Here is a 17,384-nt window from a genome sequence, read left to right on the forward strand (position 1 = left end):
TATACTAGCGAGAGCCAGTGTAGTGTAGAAACCCACTGGGTGACCTTGGGCAAGTCAAATGCTCTCAGCCTCGGGGAAGACAATGGCAAATCTCCTCTCAACAAATCTGGCCAAGGAAGCCCCATAACAGGTATGCCTTAGGGTTGCCATAAGTAAGAAATGACTTGAAAGCAAACAACAACAACAGCACTAGTTCTAATTACAATCCAGCAATAGCAAGGTGATATCACTTCTCTTTTTATCACATGAAGGAATAGCCTCACTGCCATCTTTTGGAAGGACTGAACACTGTGCACTCACACACTTGAAAGGCAGTAAGTACTGTATAGCCTCTGAAGGTCAAGGGTAAAAGCTGTAGAAGTTTTGTATGGTGTCAAAGTTATTGCTCTGTAAAGAAGACATTCACTGTTATGAACTTTCTAGTTCACTGTGACAGATACTCTACACCTGAAATCACAATGATACTAAATATTTTGAGAGGTAAAGACAAGGCTACTAAGCCAAAGAAAAGTATTTGTGAGGTGGGTGTGCAAAGACATGTCTACCTCATGCTCACTTCTCTTCCAGTGCAGAAGGCAGATGGCACCTCAGGTCTCAGATGTTGGCAGGTAGGGAGCAGCAGTGAGGAGCTGGAGGACAAAGTTTGCACGTGCCCCATAGCTTGCTCTGTGCCCCCTGAACAAGTCTGCTACCCTCAGATATAACAGAGGATCGAGCCCTATTGCTAATGGTGAAGCAAGATTCAACTTCCAGGCAGCACATGAAATAGGGATGGTGGCAGGAAGAGATCCTCAGCTTCTCATCTGTATCAGGCAGGAAAACAATCCTTTGTTGCCTCATTTTCATCAGACAACAAAAGCAGGCCAGCCCTACTTTCTTCTGTTGAAATCACAGGGTTGTACAAGTACTTAACATGTGGCTTGACCAGCCCTGAAAAAAATAAATAATTTTGCTGTCCTGGTTTTCTTCTCAATGTCTTCACAGTGGTTTAATTTTATACTGGTGATGGGGAACTTTTGCATGCTCAGAGGCCTCTGTATTCTCAGGACATTAGCCTGGGAGTAGGGAGAGCATTTGGCTGTGCAATCCAGAACCGAATGATCATGCTCAGTATAAAATGCACTTAGCACCACGTAGCAGAAAAGGCTTCATATAACCTTGTAGATAAGATTACAACCATTGCTATATTGAAGTGAAGGGGAAAAATTACCCTGCTGGTAGCTAGCAGAGGACAAACAGAGGGCTCTATCTGTCTTGCAGCAGCCTGCTCCTTTTCTATGCTGGGCAGGGAGTTGGGGACCTTTCATCCTCTGCATCCTCCTTGATTTCTACACTGGGCATAGAGAAGGGATGGGAGCATTCCATCCTTCCTCTGCCAAGTCCACTCATTCACCTTTATGCAATTTCTTCTTGCTTTTGGATACCTGGCTTTTATTGTATCCTTATTGCTTATGGATACAATATATGACAACTGCTTCACGGTTATGGCAGGGGGTGGAGATATGTATGCCTAGGGCATCATTTATGAAATGAAAGAGGAATATAACTATTTTTGTTGTTGTGTGCCTTCAAGTTATTTGTGACTTATGGCGATCCCAAGGCAAACTTCTCATGAGGTTTTCTTGGCCAGTTTTGTTCAGAGGGAGTTTGCCTTTGCCTTTGTCTGAGGCTGAGAGAGTGTGACTTGACTAAGATCGCCTAATAGGTTTCCATGGCCAAATGAGGATTCAAACCCTGGTCTCTAGAATTGTACTCCAACACTCAAACAAGCCCACCATTCTGGCTCTCAATGTTGACAATATAATGAAGAAAATTTATAACACCTACATAGATTTAAAATGATTTTCCAACATTTTATTATGACTCAATTAAAATATATTAGTGCTGTAAAGTTAAAGTGGCAGTGAGACAAGTGGAAGACCTTGTTTAGCAATTTATCTTCTCTGGTATGAAAAAGACAAACCATTCAGTATCCTAGCTAAGCTTTTTAGCTACTATTGGAAGGAAACCCATAAAGGCACCTATATGAATACTATTGCAGTTCCAGGAAGTGAGGTAGAGTTAGACTGGGTCAGTAGATTTAAAATGATTTTCCAACATGTTATTATGACTCAATTAAAATATATTAGTGCTGTAAAGTTAAAGTGGCAGTGAGACAAGTAGAAGACCTTGTTTAGCAATTTATCTTCTCTGGTATGAAAAAGACAAACCACTCAGTATCCTAGCGAAGCTTTTTAGCTACTATTGGAAGGAAACCCATAAAGGCACCCATATGAATACTACTGCAGTTCCAGGAAGTGAGGTAGAGTTAGACTGGGTCAGTAGCATGAGGCATTATTAGGTTACCTTCAGCCTGACACTGTGACCCTGCTCCAGACTGGATTTCCCCAAAGCTGCTTCTAGAATATAATTAGCTAAGGAAATCTAACTATGAATCTCCTGTGTAATGCATTCATTACTTGACCATTAGTATCTCACACACTTTTGAGATCCTGGAAAGATGATACCCTTCACCTAGAGCTGCAATAAGAAACATAAGCTCTCCAGATGTTGTTGGACTGAAAATCCGGTTAGCTCCTACCCACCAGAACAAATGAGGAGGGAGGGATGATGTGAGCTGAAGTCAAAACACATTTGTAGGATCACATGTTACCCATTCCTGATGTGTGGGAGAAGAGAAACAATTCAGAACCTGTTTTGCAATATTTTAATGTTGAGCTTAAACAGGTTTTCATGAGCCACAAACATTATAAGAGAAAGGACTGACTCTATACTGATCAATCATCATTTCACAATGGATTAATGAAATTTCATTTAGCAGGCAAAGACTTAAACTGAAGATATTTTGCTCATGTAAACAGATATTGCTCTTACCTCATCAGGTTCAGTGAATTCTTTTCTTTTAGGTGGTTGTCCAGCTCCAGGTAAAAGTGCTCCCATTGGGATGTTGATATTAGCCTGGAAATTATCATATTCATATCAATAAATCTTCAGAATATATTTCTGAAAGTGCACTGGCATTGTAGGGATACTCCTGGTTTCCACTAATAATAACTGTGGGTCCAAGGCTCACCCTGATGCTGCCCCAAGGTGTCCTGTTGCACTGGCCATTTCTAGGACCGGCACCAGAGATTTAATTGTTTCTGAGAGGCTGCTCGGAGTTCATGCCAAGAATTATCAGTGCAGGGATTTAACAGACAGGCATGGACCATTTACTGATCATTCAGCCATTGGGCCTGATGTCCCCTCACTCTGAATGGGCATGCATCTTGTCACTCAAAGATGTTGTTACTGAAACTGATTGACTTATGATTGACTTATAGGTCAATCATGACTTATGACCCATGTAATTGCATTAAAGCTGCTGCCATCTTATTAGCCCATAGCATGGCGTCTGGTCCCTTTTGTCTCCAAACAACAATAATCTTTGCACTCTTTGCCCTGTTCAGGTGGAGACACTGCATATTTGATCACCAGGCTCTGAGAGGAGGCCACTTGCAGTCAATTAGACAATATGCTTTACCCATATTTCAAAGTAGTGCTTCAATAAAAAGTGAAAGATATGTTAGTTTGTCCTAACATATTCTCTTCTTCAATTTCATATCTTGCAAAGGTAGGGGATTTGTTTTATGACTAGTCATTGAAAGATAAACATAGTCTTAATCAGCAAACATGATTGTGAGGCATATAGCTCTGAGGAAAACCTGTTGTCAGAGAAAAAGATGTGATAATACACAGGCCCCCTAATGGTTAGTTTGACAGTAGTTTATACCACAATTGCTTACACTGCATCCCTGAACACTCTGTGCAACTTGCACGGGAACCGCTGGCAAGTGTTGACTAACCATAAGGTACTGACAGTTGCATGCTTATAGATGCACTTACATTTATGCCTGCTGTAGCAATTAAAAAAAATCAGGTGATATTGATGGGTCTTTCCTTAATATAGCAAAGGTTAACAGTAGGATGGATACATGTATATAAATTAGAAGCAGTCCTTCTGAAGGAAAAACTATTTCGCAAGGGAAGGACTATAAAACTGAGACTTCCACCACTCTTAAACTGTTTGGGGTTTTTTTTCAAACTTAAGGGCATGCCTTCCAACTAACGCCAAGCACCATTAATGCCAACTGATTTCAATCAGAGAGATTTTTAACCTGTTTACCTTTCCCACTAAAATGTGATTCACACAATGCAGATTAAACTAAACAGGTTTTTAAAAATATATCTATTATTGCATAAGCTTTGACCACCTGTATTAAAATATTAAAAATCAATTTTTCTAGTGACTGATGTTTTGCACACTGCAATCTATACAAGCTTTCAAGAGAGCAGCAACCATTCTGCTGATTTAATCTTTACTAAGCATTTTTTTCTTTTTGTTGCCTTGTCACGCAAATACCTCCATGTGACAGGAAATTATTAATATATAATAAATATAAAATTATAATTTGTTGGCCTAACCAGAACAATTAGTTTAAGCATCTGGCTTGTTCCAGTCCTGGTAACCAAAGTTTTCTGGTTAGGCCAACATAGGAAACTATTACTGCATTAACTTCTAGGTTTCATTGCTGCCTAATGCAGGGAAGCAAGGAGGGACACTTTAGCTGGATTTTTTTTTACTGATTACGGACGAACACACAGTCTCCTGGAAAAGCTACTCTGTGGGATTGGAGATTCTTGTGGTAGGTGATACCAGGGCTGGGAGGCATGAAGTAAATCAACAAAAAGTGCCTTCCTTTCCTTCCTCCAGTAGGTGACCTCAAGTCCACTGTAAACAGATGAAGACATCTTGAAAAGCATTAGGCTCAGACAAAGATGTAATATAAATAAATGTAGTATAAATGTAATATAAATAAATATAATCAATATATATTACTACTACAGGGGAAGGGGTATAAATATAATCAATATATATTACTACTATAGGGAAAGGAGAATGAGAAGAGCTTTCTTTGGGACTAAACTGATGCCAGTGAAGCTAAACTGGCCCATGCAGGTATGTATTAGTTACTGTTGCCTGCCTCTCTAGTCAGTGCTATACACTGCAATCCTAAACAGTTTTGCTTGGTGTTAAAGTCATGTGATATCAGTGCACCTTTCTGAATGTGCACAGGACTGTAAGTTAACAGAGGCTGCATCTGCACTGAAGAATTAATGCACTTTGACACCATTTTAAGTGCCATGGATCAATGTTATGGAATTATGGGATTTGTAGTTTTGTGAAAGATTTAGCTTTCGCTGTCAAAGAGCTCTGATGCCACAACAAACTATAAATCCCATGATTTATAGGATGGTGCCATGACAGTTAAAGCGGTGTCAAACTGCATTAACTCTAAGTGTGGCAGCAGCCATAACAAGGCTAACATAAAGCCCAATAAAGACCAAATGGGTCTTATTCCAAAGTACAGTTGCCCCTCCATTTTCACGGGGGATCCGCTCCAGACCCCCCCACACACACACACAGCGAAAATGGAAAATTGCCCATATTCAAGCCCCATTGGTTTGAATGGTGGTATGCACCCCATTTTGTCCCCTTCTGTTTGCTACCTGCAAATGGGTGAAGGATGTGGATTTCAAGTCCATGAAAACAGCGGGGCGACTGTAAATATAGATGACTGCAACCTAGGTTGGTTACTCAAATGGGATATACTGCCTGTTCAAAAGAATAGACAGCTTTTTAAACTAACAGGGATGGGCTTATAACAGGGATCAGCAATTTATTTTCATTTGCTAAATTAATTTTTTGTAGGGTACACTGGATCACAAGCCAAACCAAAAAAAAAAAAGTTAGAAATGAAAACTGAGTGTTGCTAGTCAGTAAGAAGAAATAAGCAACACAGTAACATTTAAACATGTGTGATCTCTGTGCAAGCAAATACTCATGATTTTAAGGAATATAAGGCAGTCAGAGTTGTTATTTTTTTAAAAATAATCCTTATTGTCAGCATTGTGAAAAGTCTGTCAATTAATCATCTGTAGTTAGCACATCACACACACACACAAATCTGATTAATTATTTTACACTAATAATTAAATATGTAAAATCCATTAATCAAGCTTCAGTTACCTGCACAACTAGCAAGTTTAATAAAATAATTTATATTGAGCATTAAATAGCTAAATTTACTTTTCCAACACCAAGGGTTTCAAATTTACTAGCACTAATGTAATGTATATGATCTCTTACCTGAATGCTCCTGACATTTGAAGCTGGCTGTTTTGACATTTTTAAGGAAGATACTTATCCCTGTAATGAAACAAAGAAATAATAATAAAAAATAAATTATTATGGGCTACAATGCCATTCTGAAAGGAGGGCTTGATTAACTACAATTTAACCCATGGTGCTTCTTGACAAGTATTTATTTAACAACCCAGATTGTCTTTCAGTCTCAGTTTCAGAGTTACTAAGATACATCCATGAAATACTGCAAGGAACTGAGTCCAATTGAGGTTCCCTAGTGAATTTTTCATAAGCCAAGAAAGAAAGATCACTTTTGTAACTCAATAGTACACGAGACATGAAGGTTGCAATCCTACACTCACTTGCTGAACCTAATGCAACTTCTGAGTAGATATTCATAGGACTACACTGTAAATCTTCCAGCAAATGAGTATTATTCATGGAACCAGTTCTTAGCGAGATTTATGTATTATTTGCTTTAAGCTGCAAGCGAGAATCAGGAAAACCTTGCAACTGATACCTGGGCTTTATTAATAAAAATATAATTTACCTTGTTAAAAAAAAGCAAACAATTAAAAATTTCCATTAACTTCAAACTGTAACACATCTTTGTCAAGAGTCATAGAAAAATGCAGCCTAAAAGTGGATCTGTGGAGAAAGCACAAAATCCACATCATCAGCACATTTTCCCATTCTGTCGTGTCTCAATAAACACGGCACTGATTTCTCCTGTTAAAACTGTAATTTCTAAATTTGAATTAAACTAAATTCATACAAATAGGATGCAATCAGAACTGAACACACCACAAGAAAGGCATATGTGCTACAACTCTGCAGGACTGCATTTTGCAGAAGCAGACTTTCTTTCATGCCCATTTCTGCTGACCTCATTACTGTCAGAGAAATCAGGACAACAGAATGCTGATGAGTAAAAATAGACAACCTTCTTGGGCTGCATTCCCTACTCTCTGTTTAGGACAACGACTGGCTATCAGATGTTTAGGAATAAAAATATAAAGGCCTTCCAACAGCTTCACTTTGGCGAACATGAACAGGAGTTAAGGTGGCCTAATAGATGGTGCTTTTCTGTCTTCCTTTTTCACTGGGAGAACTCCTGGAGTCCAGCCATATATGTAAATGGTGTAGAAGCATCCATATCCACTAAGGAGTATTAGTGTTTCCCTCTCACACCAGCATGAAATAATGAAGAAAATGGGTTGCACTTCACCGGATCTTCCAGACATCTACGTCAATGCAAGCCTGCGGGTTTAAATAGCTTCCTTAGTCTTCTGCACTATTTAATGACTCTAACATTACTGTACTACTTTCCCCAATCTGCGACCCAACCTGCTGGTGGTGATGGCAACTATAATCCAAAATATCTGGAGGTCACCACATCAAAAAAGGCTGATTCAGCGGATCTGCCACAAGACAAGATTTCTTCCATCCTAACTCTGAAGCACAATATGAATGCTTGTTTGTTTCTGCTGTTTGTTTTGCCAGTGCAGGACCTAAGGTGGCTACAGAAGCAGTAAGTTAAGCCTCCCTCTGTAAACCTTTGTGTGACATAAATATTAAAAGCAATTAATTGATCTGGAGCAAAATTTCTAGTCTTTCTGTACTATTACCCTAACACCCACAGGGGAAATGTAGGAGTGGGGGAAGGAAAATAAAACTCAGCCAATTATAACCTTCCAAGCTTTCCTAAGCATCCAATAAAACTAAATGTTAACAACACCAAATATTTAAATACATTTTCTAAGAGGAAGCTGTAAAGACTGACAGACTTTCAGGCATACAAATACTTTTCTCATACCTTACCTTTTATGACCTGTATCTACCAACAAAGGCAATGCCACTGCTGTTTCTGTTTGGAGCTATTTTAGCAAGCATTTTAATTCATATGGAAATATCCCTACGAATGCGTGAGCTGGGCTAAGAGATAGCAAGACATCAAAAAAGGGGAGGGGGAGAGAAGAAGAAACAACTTGCTATCTTCTCTGCCTTTTCTAAAAATAAGTCCTGAGAGAGGTGCAGAAGTAGGTGCAGCTCTTTGGCACCAAGTGCCTCCTTTTCCAATTTGTTTTAAGCAAGTTGTTAGAGATGAAGTACTCCCATAATTTCAGTCTTTCAAAATGCTATCCTAACAGCAGTCAAAAAGGAGGCAGTAATGCCATCCTTTTCTCCTTGCTGCATATAAAACCCTGGCATGAGTGTTACAAACAGAAAGCTGCACTTTCTTCCCTGTTAAAGACCTAGATAGAAATGACACCACTGGGAGCCTAGCCTGTGCTAAAGGCAGGAGGAGAAAACTCCATGTTGAAACTTTACTGTTTGCAATGCCATTAAAGTTCTCTGTAACTGCAGAGCTAACTATTCATATTATAACAATTAATAAATATTTCTGATTTTACACAGTAGCTGTTACAACTTTGCCTTAGTTTTTGCCTCAGATTAAACTATTTCAAGAAAATCACAAGGAAAATATTAACATTATACTTTTCATCATCATCATCATCATCATCATCATTTTTACCAAGTGCACAATGCAGGAATGATGTTGGCACATTATACTGGATATTGTTATGATAACACTATGTTTCAGAACCATATTCTTAATTTCAAATCACTAAAAACAGTCTTGATAGAATACAAAGCACTTGTAATAACAGCCTATGTTAAGCTATTATGGAGAGGCTAAAATTCAGGGAAATCTAGTTCATTCATTCACCTGGCTGTGTATTAAATTGATTCCCAAGTCAACCATTTAAAAACAGTCCTGTCAACACAAATCTTAGCTTCCATTATGTACCTGTTTGTTTATATAATAAAAGTTCCAAGCGTCAGGAGAGTGGCTTTATGGACACCTTTTGATGCTGAATGAGACACCTTCTTCGGTCAGCTGAGATCTTCCCTGTGGCTACAACAGACAGAGTCCTTTGTGCCTGTGTGTACTACAGAGTGTCCTTCCAGAACTAGAGTAGAGCTGAGTTTAGACGCCAAGTGTAAAAGAGAATTCCTTTCATAGCTTACAGTTGTTCTTCCTAAATATAGAGTCAGATTCATCCTGTAACTTCATTCCCTCCTAGTTAAAATCAGGGCTCGAGTGTCAGGCAGAAACCTGCTAGCAAACTCACCTTCAGGTGATATTTTGCAGTCACATTGTTAGTGGGAAGCAGTTAGAATTTTTGAAAAGTTTAAGATGGTTTTGTAACTTTTCACACTTCCTTCATATGGTCCTACAAAACATCTCCAATGCCAGGCTTGCCTGCCACCTGCTTTGTAGTCTTTTCAGTACCAGGTAAAATACCTTTTAATTTCCCCTGCAGTTTTAAAACTCATGTTTGCTAAACATAAAATCTGTTTTTATGGGTTTAGAGGGGGAGAGTGATGCTTTTGTTAAATGGCCTTATCCAAAACAGCAGGCTGTATGCAATAAGACATAAGAGGAAGCAATTGCAAACAGATTGTTAATCATCACTAGTGTAGTTTGAATATTTAGGCTGGGTCTTCGAAGATGAAGGAGACACACACAAATGGATGTTGTCTTTTTTGCTGATACTAGATATACTAGTATAAATCCAATTGCTCATTCTGGAGAAGATACATTTAATCCATTGTTAAATGGTAATTGAACACTTAACATAATTCCCATTGATTCAACAGCTCTGCACTAGTTGGGAGGAGCAATTGGATTCAGGCCAAGAAGGATCCAATAATCAACTATGTAAGGACCATGGAAGTTCATGGAGGCCATGCATACAAATGGCTAAAAACAATGAAAATCCATTATTGGGAAATAAATAACAAAAGGAATGTCCCTTTCCTTACTGCTTGTGCCTGCAGTAGTGGTATGGGCTGCAGGGAACAAAAGGCTAGACTAAGAGGTTATTTTGAGATAACTAATCAATCAAGGCAATTCTTGATTGGTCTAAGTTTTTGGAGTTGACTGAAAAGGTCAACAGATGCTGCCACAGTGGTTATTTGTAGTTATCATATTAACTCTGGAAAATGAACAGCATTTCTGCTTGACTGAACTTTATATAACAAATATTTTTTTTCTTGTAAATATTGTTTTCGAAGTTTTTATGTTGCACATAAACTACTACACCATCATCATCATGCTAATAAAGGTAATAACACATATTCTTAAACTAAAGGTTTGCAACTGTGGAAGGCTAGGGGGATGCATTAACCCCTTTGGGGGCATTTTCTGAGAAAGAGAGGGGGGTTAAATTCTTTGTGGGGCCCTGGAGGCTGCAGGCTGCATTTTAAGCATTCTAAGCGAGATAAATTAATTAAATATTCAAAGATAGGCCAGTTAATGTTCATGTGATAATCATGGTTTTCTGTAAGTATGCTGTTAGATTGCTTACCTCTGTATTTTTTAAAATGTTGCTGTCTTCTTTTTTAAAGTTGTTATTCTGTATCCATTAACTATAAGGCTTGGTGATCTCAACAGCACATACCTCTAAAAAAAATAGGGACTGTAAAGCACTATTGTATGTAACACATTACTTACTCACACTATTAGGAAGAAGGATGTCTAAAGAAACATCTTTCTCTGCACCAGCCAGCCTGGGCCCTTAGATCTGGGGAAAAGCATGTCACAAGTGGAAGCCCATTGGGTTGTGAATGACTGGGCACAGGACTTCCATCTCTGGAATGTACCGATATTTGCCCAAGAACATAAAAAAGGGAAAGGGGTTTAGAGAGGAATGTAGTAGACAAAGTGATCTATTTTATAGTTTTTGTGGGTTTTTCAGGCTATGTGGCCATGTTCTAGAAGAGTTTATTCTTGACGTTTCAGCAGCATCTGTGGCTGGCATCTTCAGAGAATGCTACCTGGAAGAGAGTGGGAATACACACACACACACACACACACACACACACACACACACAGGAGATTATCGCACTGTGTTCTGAGACCGTTCTCATCACGTGATGAGAACGGAACACATTTGAGTATACCGCACGTATGTGTTCCAATCGGGTTCTCAGAACGTTTAAATGTGTTCCACAGGTGTTCCAGGAGGGTACAGATTGAATGTGTTCCCAGAGAGCTGAAACGTGATGAGAACGTTCCAACAGAGGTGTGTGCGGTATTCTTATCCGTTCTCAAATCCGTTCTCTCATTCCTCCGTCTCCTGATTGGCTGAAAGAATGACAGGCAGGGAGGCAGGCAGGCGAGCGACTGCAGTGAGGGAAGGTGTGTGTGTGTGTGTGTGTGTGAGGGGGGAAAGAAGGAGGGAGGGAAAGGAGGAAAGTTGGGACAAGTGAGAGAAGAGGAAAGGAGGGAAAGAGAGAGAAAGAGAGAGGGAAACAGGGGGGCCAGAGCAGAGAGCAAGAGGGAAAGGGTCTGGCTGCTTCTGTGGGGGGGGGGGGGGTCTGGTGTCATGTCCAGCGGGGCTCCTGTGCTGGCAGCCTGCAGGAAACAGGGATGGCAAGGATGCCCAGGACCTTCTCCTCCTTCCCTCCAGGAAGGAACCCACAAAAGCTCCTCTGTTTGGAGCAACACACAAAAGCAAGCAAACAACTCCCAGAATTCCATAGCAAAGAGCCAGACAAGAATTAAAGCGGGGAGGGAAGCTCACAGGCCCCACCTGAAATATTGTGTCCAGTTCTGGGCACCACAATTCAAAAAGGACATTGAGAAACTGGAGCGTGTCCAAAGGAGGGCGACTAAAATGGTGAAAGGTCTGGAAACCATGCCCACAACGAACGACTTAGGGAGCTGGGGATGTTTAGCCTGGAGAAGAGAAGATTAAGAGGTGATATGATAGCCCTGTTTAAATATTTGAAGGGATGTCATATTGAGGAGGGAGCAAGCTTGTTTTCTGCTGCTCCAGAGACTAGGACCCAGAGCAATGAATGCAAGCTACAGGAAAAGAGATTCCAGCTCAACATTAGGAGGAACTTCCTGACAGTAAGGGCTGTTCAACAGTGGAATACATTCCCTCGGAGTGTAGTGGATTCTCCTTCCTTGGAGGTCTTCAAACGGAGACTGGATGGCCATCTGTTGGGGATGCTTTGATTGTGATTTCCTGCATGGTAGAATGGGGTTGGACTGGATGGCCCTTGTGGTCTCTTCCAACTCTATGATTCTATGATTCTATGAAGGCACACATTACATGCGCACACACACAGGAGGCAAAAGGGTGACAAGCAGCCAAAATGGGGAATTGGGATGACAGCAGAGGACTCTTCTTTTCTAACCGGTTTAAAGAGCTGCTATGGCTGCCGGGGCTCTGCCATTGGCCCAGTCCCTCCCTGGCAACTTGCTTTCCTTCGGCTTGAAGAGTCCTGCATGGAGCTCCTCCTTCTTCCCAGCCTTGCAAAGGAGGTTTGGGATGTAACTTGCAAGGCTCATCTCTCCCCATTTCTCTTTCTCCCTGCCTTCCTCCCGATCCCTCCTTCTTCCCTCCCTCCCTTCCCTCCCTCCTTCTTTCCCCCCCTCTCTCTCTCACACACACACCTTCCCTCACTGCAGTCGCTCGCCTGCCTGCTTCCCTGCCTCCCTGCCTGTCATTCTTTCAGCCAATCAGGAGACGGAGGCGCCCGTGGTGGAATATGTTCTCGGAACGGTTTCAAGAAAAAGGAATCGCTGTGCGGTAAAATGCCGTTCTGATCATGTTCTAGTTTGCTAATGCAGTAATATCCGTTCCAGGAACGTTCTCATCACGTGATGATACGGAACGTTCTCAGAACGCAGTGCGATAATCTCCACACACACACACACACACAGAGTGTGTGACCCTGGGTAAGGAAGAGTGATTCCCCTGTCAATCTGTGTATTGTTCTGTTGTTGATGGCAGGGCCTCTGGGTGGGAGGATATGCACAAGAGGAAAAACTATGGATGCTGGCCCTGAAAGTCTTTGATCTATTTTAGCTTGCTATTCCATGTGAATTGGTCGTCAGTCCACTCCTTCAGATATCCTGAAAGAGTGATATCAAAGCCACAGGTTTTAAAGCGAACTGAGCTCAAAGTGCAGGAGTAGGAGATTATTGCATTGCCCTTTCCTGCTCTTTCCTCCCAAGCTAGGCATGGGATATAAACTTTAATACAGTGGAGCCTCGGGTTACGAAATTAATTCGTTCCGCGGCCGCTTTCGTAACCCGAACGGCTTTCGCAAGCCGAATCCCCATAGCCGCTAATGGGGAAAAGCCGCGATTTGGTGTAAAATCGCGCCGAAAAGCACCAAAAGTTTTTTCGGGACCCGAAAAAACTTTCGTAACCCGGATCAATAATTTCCTATGGGTTTTTTTCGGGTCCCGAAAAATTCGTAACCCGGGTATTTCGTATCCCGAGGTTCCACTGTACGTGGATTTTATCGCACACCTCTGTGCCCAGGCAGGAGGCATCCCATACCTGATCCGGATTCTCCTTTTAGAAAGAACAGGATTTCCCCCATTCTTTCCAAGGTGTGGGAGAATTCTGGATTGGATATGGGGTGCCATAATCGGATACCGGATGCCTCCTGCCTGGGCACGGAGGTGTGCAATAAAATCCACATATTAAAGTTTATATCCCGTACCTAGCTTGGGAGGAAAGGACAGGAAAGGACAATGTGATAATCTCCTACTCCTGCACTTTGAGCTCAGTTTGCAGCAACTAAAATAAGCTCAGGAGAAAATGGGGAAAATGGGAGAAGGACGGAGGAACTAGGGCGGGATACACACCGCCATTTAGTACGTCTTCTATACGTACTAGGGTTAGGAAGGGGCGGTGCTTCCGCACCCCCCTAACCCTAGTACGTATAGAATACGTACAAGATGGCGGCGCCCCTTCCACATGGGCGCCGCCATCTTTACGTACTGGACGCACAGCGTCCAGACGTGTCGCGCCGCTTCTGACGTAGCGAGCGCGCCCCTGGCGCCTCGCTACGTCGCAAACGCGACTTGAAAAGAAGCTCCATTTTGGAGCTTCTTTTTTCGGTCCGCGCGGGAGTCGGGCCGTCTGAAGGCTCCGGCTCCCCCGCGGACCTACTGGCGGCGGCGGCAGACCGCCGCAAATCGGCGGTCTGTACCCCGCCAAGGACATTTTAAAAGCTGCTGGAAAAGTGGGATAATAGAGGATTAATCAGGACTGTTTCTGCCAAATCAGGATAGTTGGAGGTATACGTGTCTGGGCATGGATGTGTGCAATAAAATCCACATATCAAAGTTTACATCCCACGCCTAGCTAAGGAGGAAAGGACGAGAAAGGGCAGTGTAATAATCTCTGTAGTTTGTACTCAATCACCTCAGAACAAGGAGAGGACAGGAGGGGCAAAGTCCCACTCTGCTCAAGGTGGCTTACTCTCATGTAAGCTTGTATAGAGTTTGTTTCTATTCAAGTGTATGGTACCATGCCAAGAATTTACTGTAGAACTAAAGCGCTGGACTTATTACTGAGCTAAACAAGAAAAATTCTCATTAAGCAGTTTGGGGCAAAGTTGTAACTTCAGGTCACCTGTTGATTTATAGCGACCACATGAATTTTGTAGTTTTCTTAGGCTAAGAATACTCAGAAGTTCCTTCCCGGAATAGCCCCCAGCTACATATAGATTCCCCATACTTGGGAGTATTCTGTATTAGTACAATCCCAGCCATGATGAGTTTGCCCACTGCTTTTGAGCTATGATTTTGTGTGATTTTGATATAAATGTGTTGATTTTAATGTTTGAATTTTAATCTTAGAACGGTTTAATTCCTTTTTAAGGGGGGGTGTTGTATATATTTGTATTATTGTTATCTCTGTACATCTGTATTTTAATTGTTGGAAACCGCTTTGATTGTTTCTTACAAATAAGCGGGATATAAATAAAAGTTTTATTTATTTATTTATTTAGAAGTGGTTTTGCCAGTTCCTTCCTCTGAAGCTCCCTAAACACCAACAGGCACCAGATCCAGGGCTCATTATAATAAGATCTTGGTCCTAGTATTTAAGGCCCTGCGCTTTAACCTCCCCCCTTCCCCACATGCATGTGGCAGCTCAACTAGCATGGTGTGTACCATCTAAACATTTAAGTTCTTTAGGCAAAGAGTTATTAGCAGTTTGTGGCTCTGCCTTTCAGGATCTGGCTCTGTGTTTGTGGACAAACCAGCCTTCCTTTGCACCTCTGGCTGGAGGAGGATTTTGCCACATTACTGCATTATCAGTACGCTGATGACACCCAAATCTATTTCTCCGTATCTCGTTCGTCGGCCTCGAATTCCGATGGCATCTCTTCTCTCAATGAATGTCTTCAGGCGGTAATGGGCTGGATGAGGAAAAACAGATTGAAACTGAATCCAGACAAGACGGAGGTGCTCATGGTAGCGGCCCCGAAACCAAGAATTGGGTTGCAACCTCCAGTCCTGGATGGGGTCACACTCTCCTCCAGCGACTGTGTTCGCAGTCTGGGGGTGCTCCTTGACTCGTCGCTCCTGATGACAAATCAGGTAAATGCGACGGTCAGGAGTGCCTGTTATCAGCTTTGGCTGATACTCCAGCTGCACCCTTTTCTGGAAGTAAGGGATCTCGAGATGGTTGTGCACGCGCTGGTAACCTCACGCCTTGACTTCTGTAATGCACTCTACATGGGGCTACCCCTGTGCTTGACTCGGAAATTACAGCTGGTTCAAAACATGGCAGCCAGGCTTGTGTCAGGTACATCTAGGAGGGACCACATTACTCCGGTTTTGAGGTCCCTCCACTGGCTGCCTATCAGCTTCCGGGCCCAGTACAAGGTGCTGGTTATCACCTTTAAAGCCCTAAATGGCTTGGGTCCAAGCTATCTCAGGGACCGCCTCCTCCCATATAATCCTCCCCGCGCTCTCCGGTCCTCTGGGAGGAACTTACTGCAGCCTCTAAAATCTAGGCTTGCAGCAACCTCCCAGAGGGCGTTCTCTGCTGTCGCCCCCAAACTCTGGAACGACCTGCCAGATGAGATCCGTCAGATAACATCATTAGACAGCTTTAAAAAAGCGGTCAAGACGGATCTCTTCCGGCAGGCCTTTCCAGATTAACCATCCCGGCCCAGGTTCCCAGGTTCCCAGGTTCCCTGATTCCCTCATTCCTCCCGTGGCCCCATCTTAGTGATGGTTGAGGATCAACAGAGGGATATCAGGGTTTTTAGCTTTAATTGCTGTTTTTATGTTTGATATTGTGTTTTTAATATGTTATACTATTTAATACTGTCTTAAGGGGGGGAGGGATAAAGGGTTTTTAATTGTCATATTTTATATTTGACTGTTGTTAACCGCCCGGATTGGTTTGCCAGAGGGCGGTATACAAATAAATATTATTATTATTATTATTATTATTATTATTATTACCCTCTTATAGCTCTGCTATTCCACTTTTATTGCCCTGGTTGCTTCTTGTTGCATTCTGGGGTTTGTAGTTCAGTGAGGCCTAAGAGCTCTCTGGCTGAGAATTCTAAATGCCCCTCCCTAAACTGCAAATCCCAGAACGCAACAGGAGGCAGCCAGAGCGCTAAAAGTGGAATAGCTGCGCTATAAGAGTGCATTGTGGTATTCTAGTTTATCCACTTTTGTAAACGGCGGAAGACCTTCCTCTTCAGTTTGCCGGATTAAGTTGCTGAGTGTGCCTAAAGTGGCCCAAATGGGTAGTGGCTGAGGAGGAGTTTTTGTTTTTAATGTATTAATTTGTTACTTTAGTATTTTATAGTGTGGTGTTTTATCATTTGCTTTTTATTGTGTATGTTTTGATGTACCGCCCTTTGGTGGAAAGGAACTTATAAATAAACATTATTATTATTGTTATTGTTATTATTATTTTATCCATCTGTCCTTGAGACCTAAGTAGGGTCAACCTTGGTTCGTACTTGGATGAGAGACTATGAATACCGGGTGCTGTAAGCTATTTTGGAGAGGAAGGAACCAGTAAAGCCACCTCTCTGGTATTCCTTGCCTAAGAACACCCCATACAATTAATAGGGTTGCCACAACAGGAAACTTGGAGACTGTATCCGTACTGCAGAAATAATCCGGTTTGACACCACTTTAACTGCCATGGCTGAATACTATGAATTCTGGAAGCTGGTTAACACGCTCCCCCTTTTAATCCTGCAACAAAAAGAGTCCCTCTTGGGCAACATGGGGAATTGCAGGCCATTTCCTTATATTAGCCTGCTCATATCAACACATGACTACAATTCCTAGAGTTCCTTTGGAGCAGTCATGACGTCACGTTTGAGCTGTATCTTCCGG

At 41.9% G+C, this 17,384-nt stretch overlaps 1 protein-coding gene across 3 annotated transcripts in view; it reads right to left on the reverse strand.

Moving 5' to 3' along the window:
* Positions 1-9,184, reverse strand: part of LOC149319451 (small muscular protein-like) — a 39,842-nt gene extending 30,658 nt beyond the window's left edge. For 2 of the 3 annotated variants that reach the window (XM_089511738.1, XM_089511740.1), the window contains exons 1-3: positions 9,000-9,184; positions 6,191-6,250; positions 2,875-2,958 (exon numbers count right to left, since the gene is read on the reverse strand). In XM_089511738.1, coding sequence (XP_089367864.1) covers positions 2,875-2,958; positions 6,191-6,229 — 123 coding nt within the window. In that variant the 5' untranslated portion in view covers positions 6,230-6,250; positions 9,000-9,184. Of the gene's footprint in view, positions 1-2,874; positions 2,959-6,190; positions 6,251-8,008; positions 8,399-8,999 lie in introns of those variants that run through there. The other variant, XM_089511739.1, reaches the window with a different exon arrangement.
* Between the last annotated feature and the right edge of the window lie 8,200 nt (positions 9,185-17,384).

The sequence above is a fragment of the Sceloporus occidentalis genome, unplaced genomic scaffold (genome assembly GCF_023333645.1).
Source record: "Sceloporus occidentalis isolate IW3139 unplaced genomic scaffold, rSceOcc1.0.p SCAF_2, whole genome shotgun sequence".
NCBI lineage: Eukaryota > Metazoa > Chordata > Lepidosauria > Squamata > Phrynosomatidae > Sceloporus > Sceloporus occidentalis.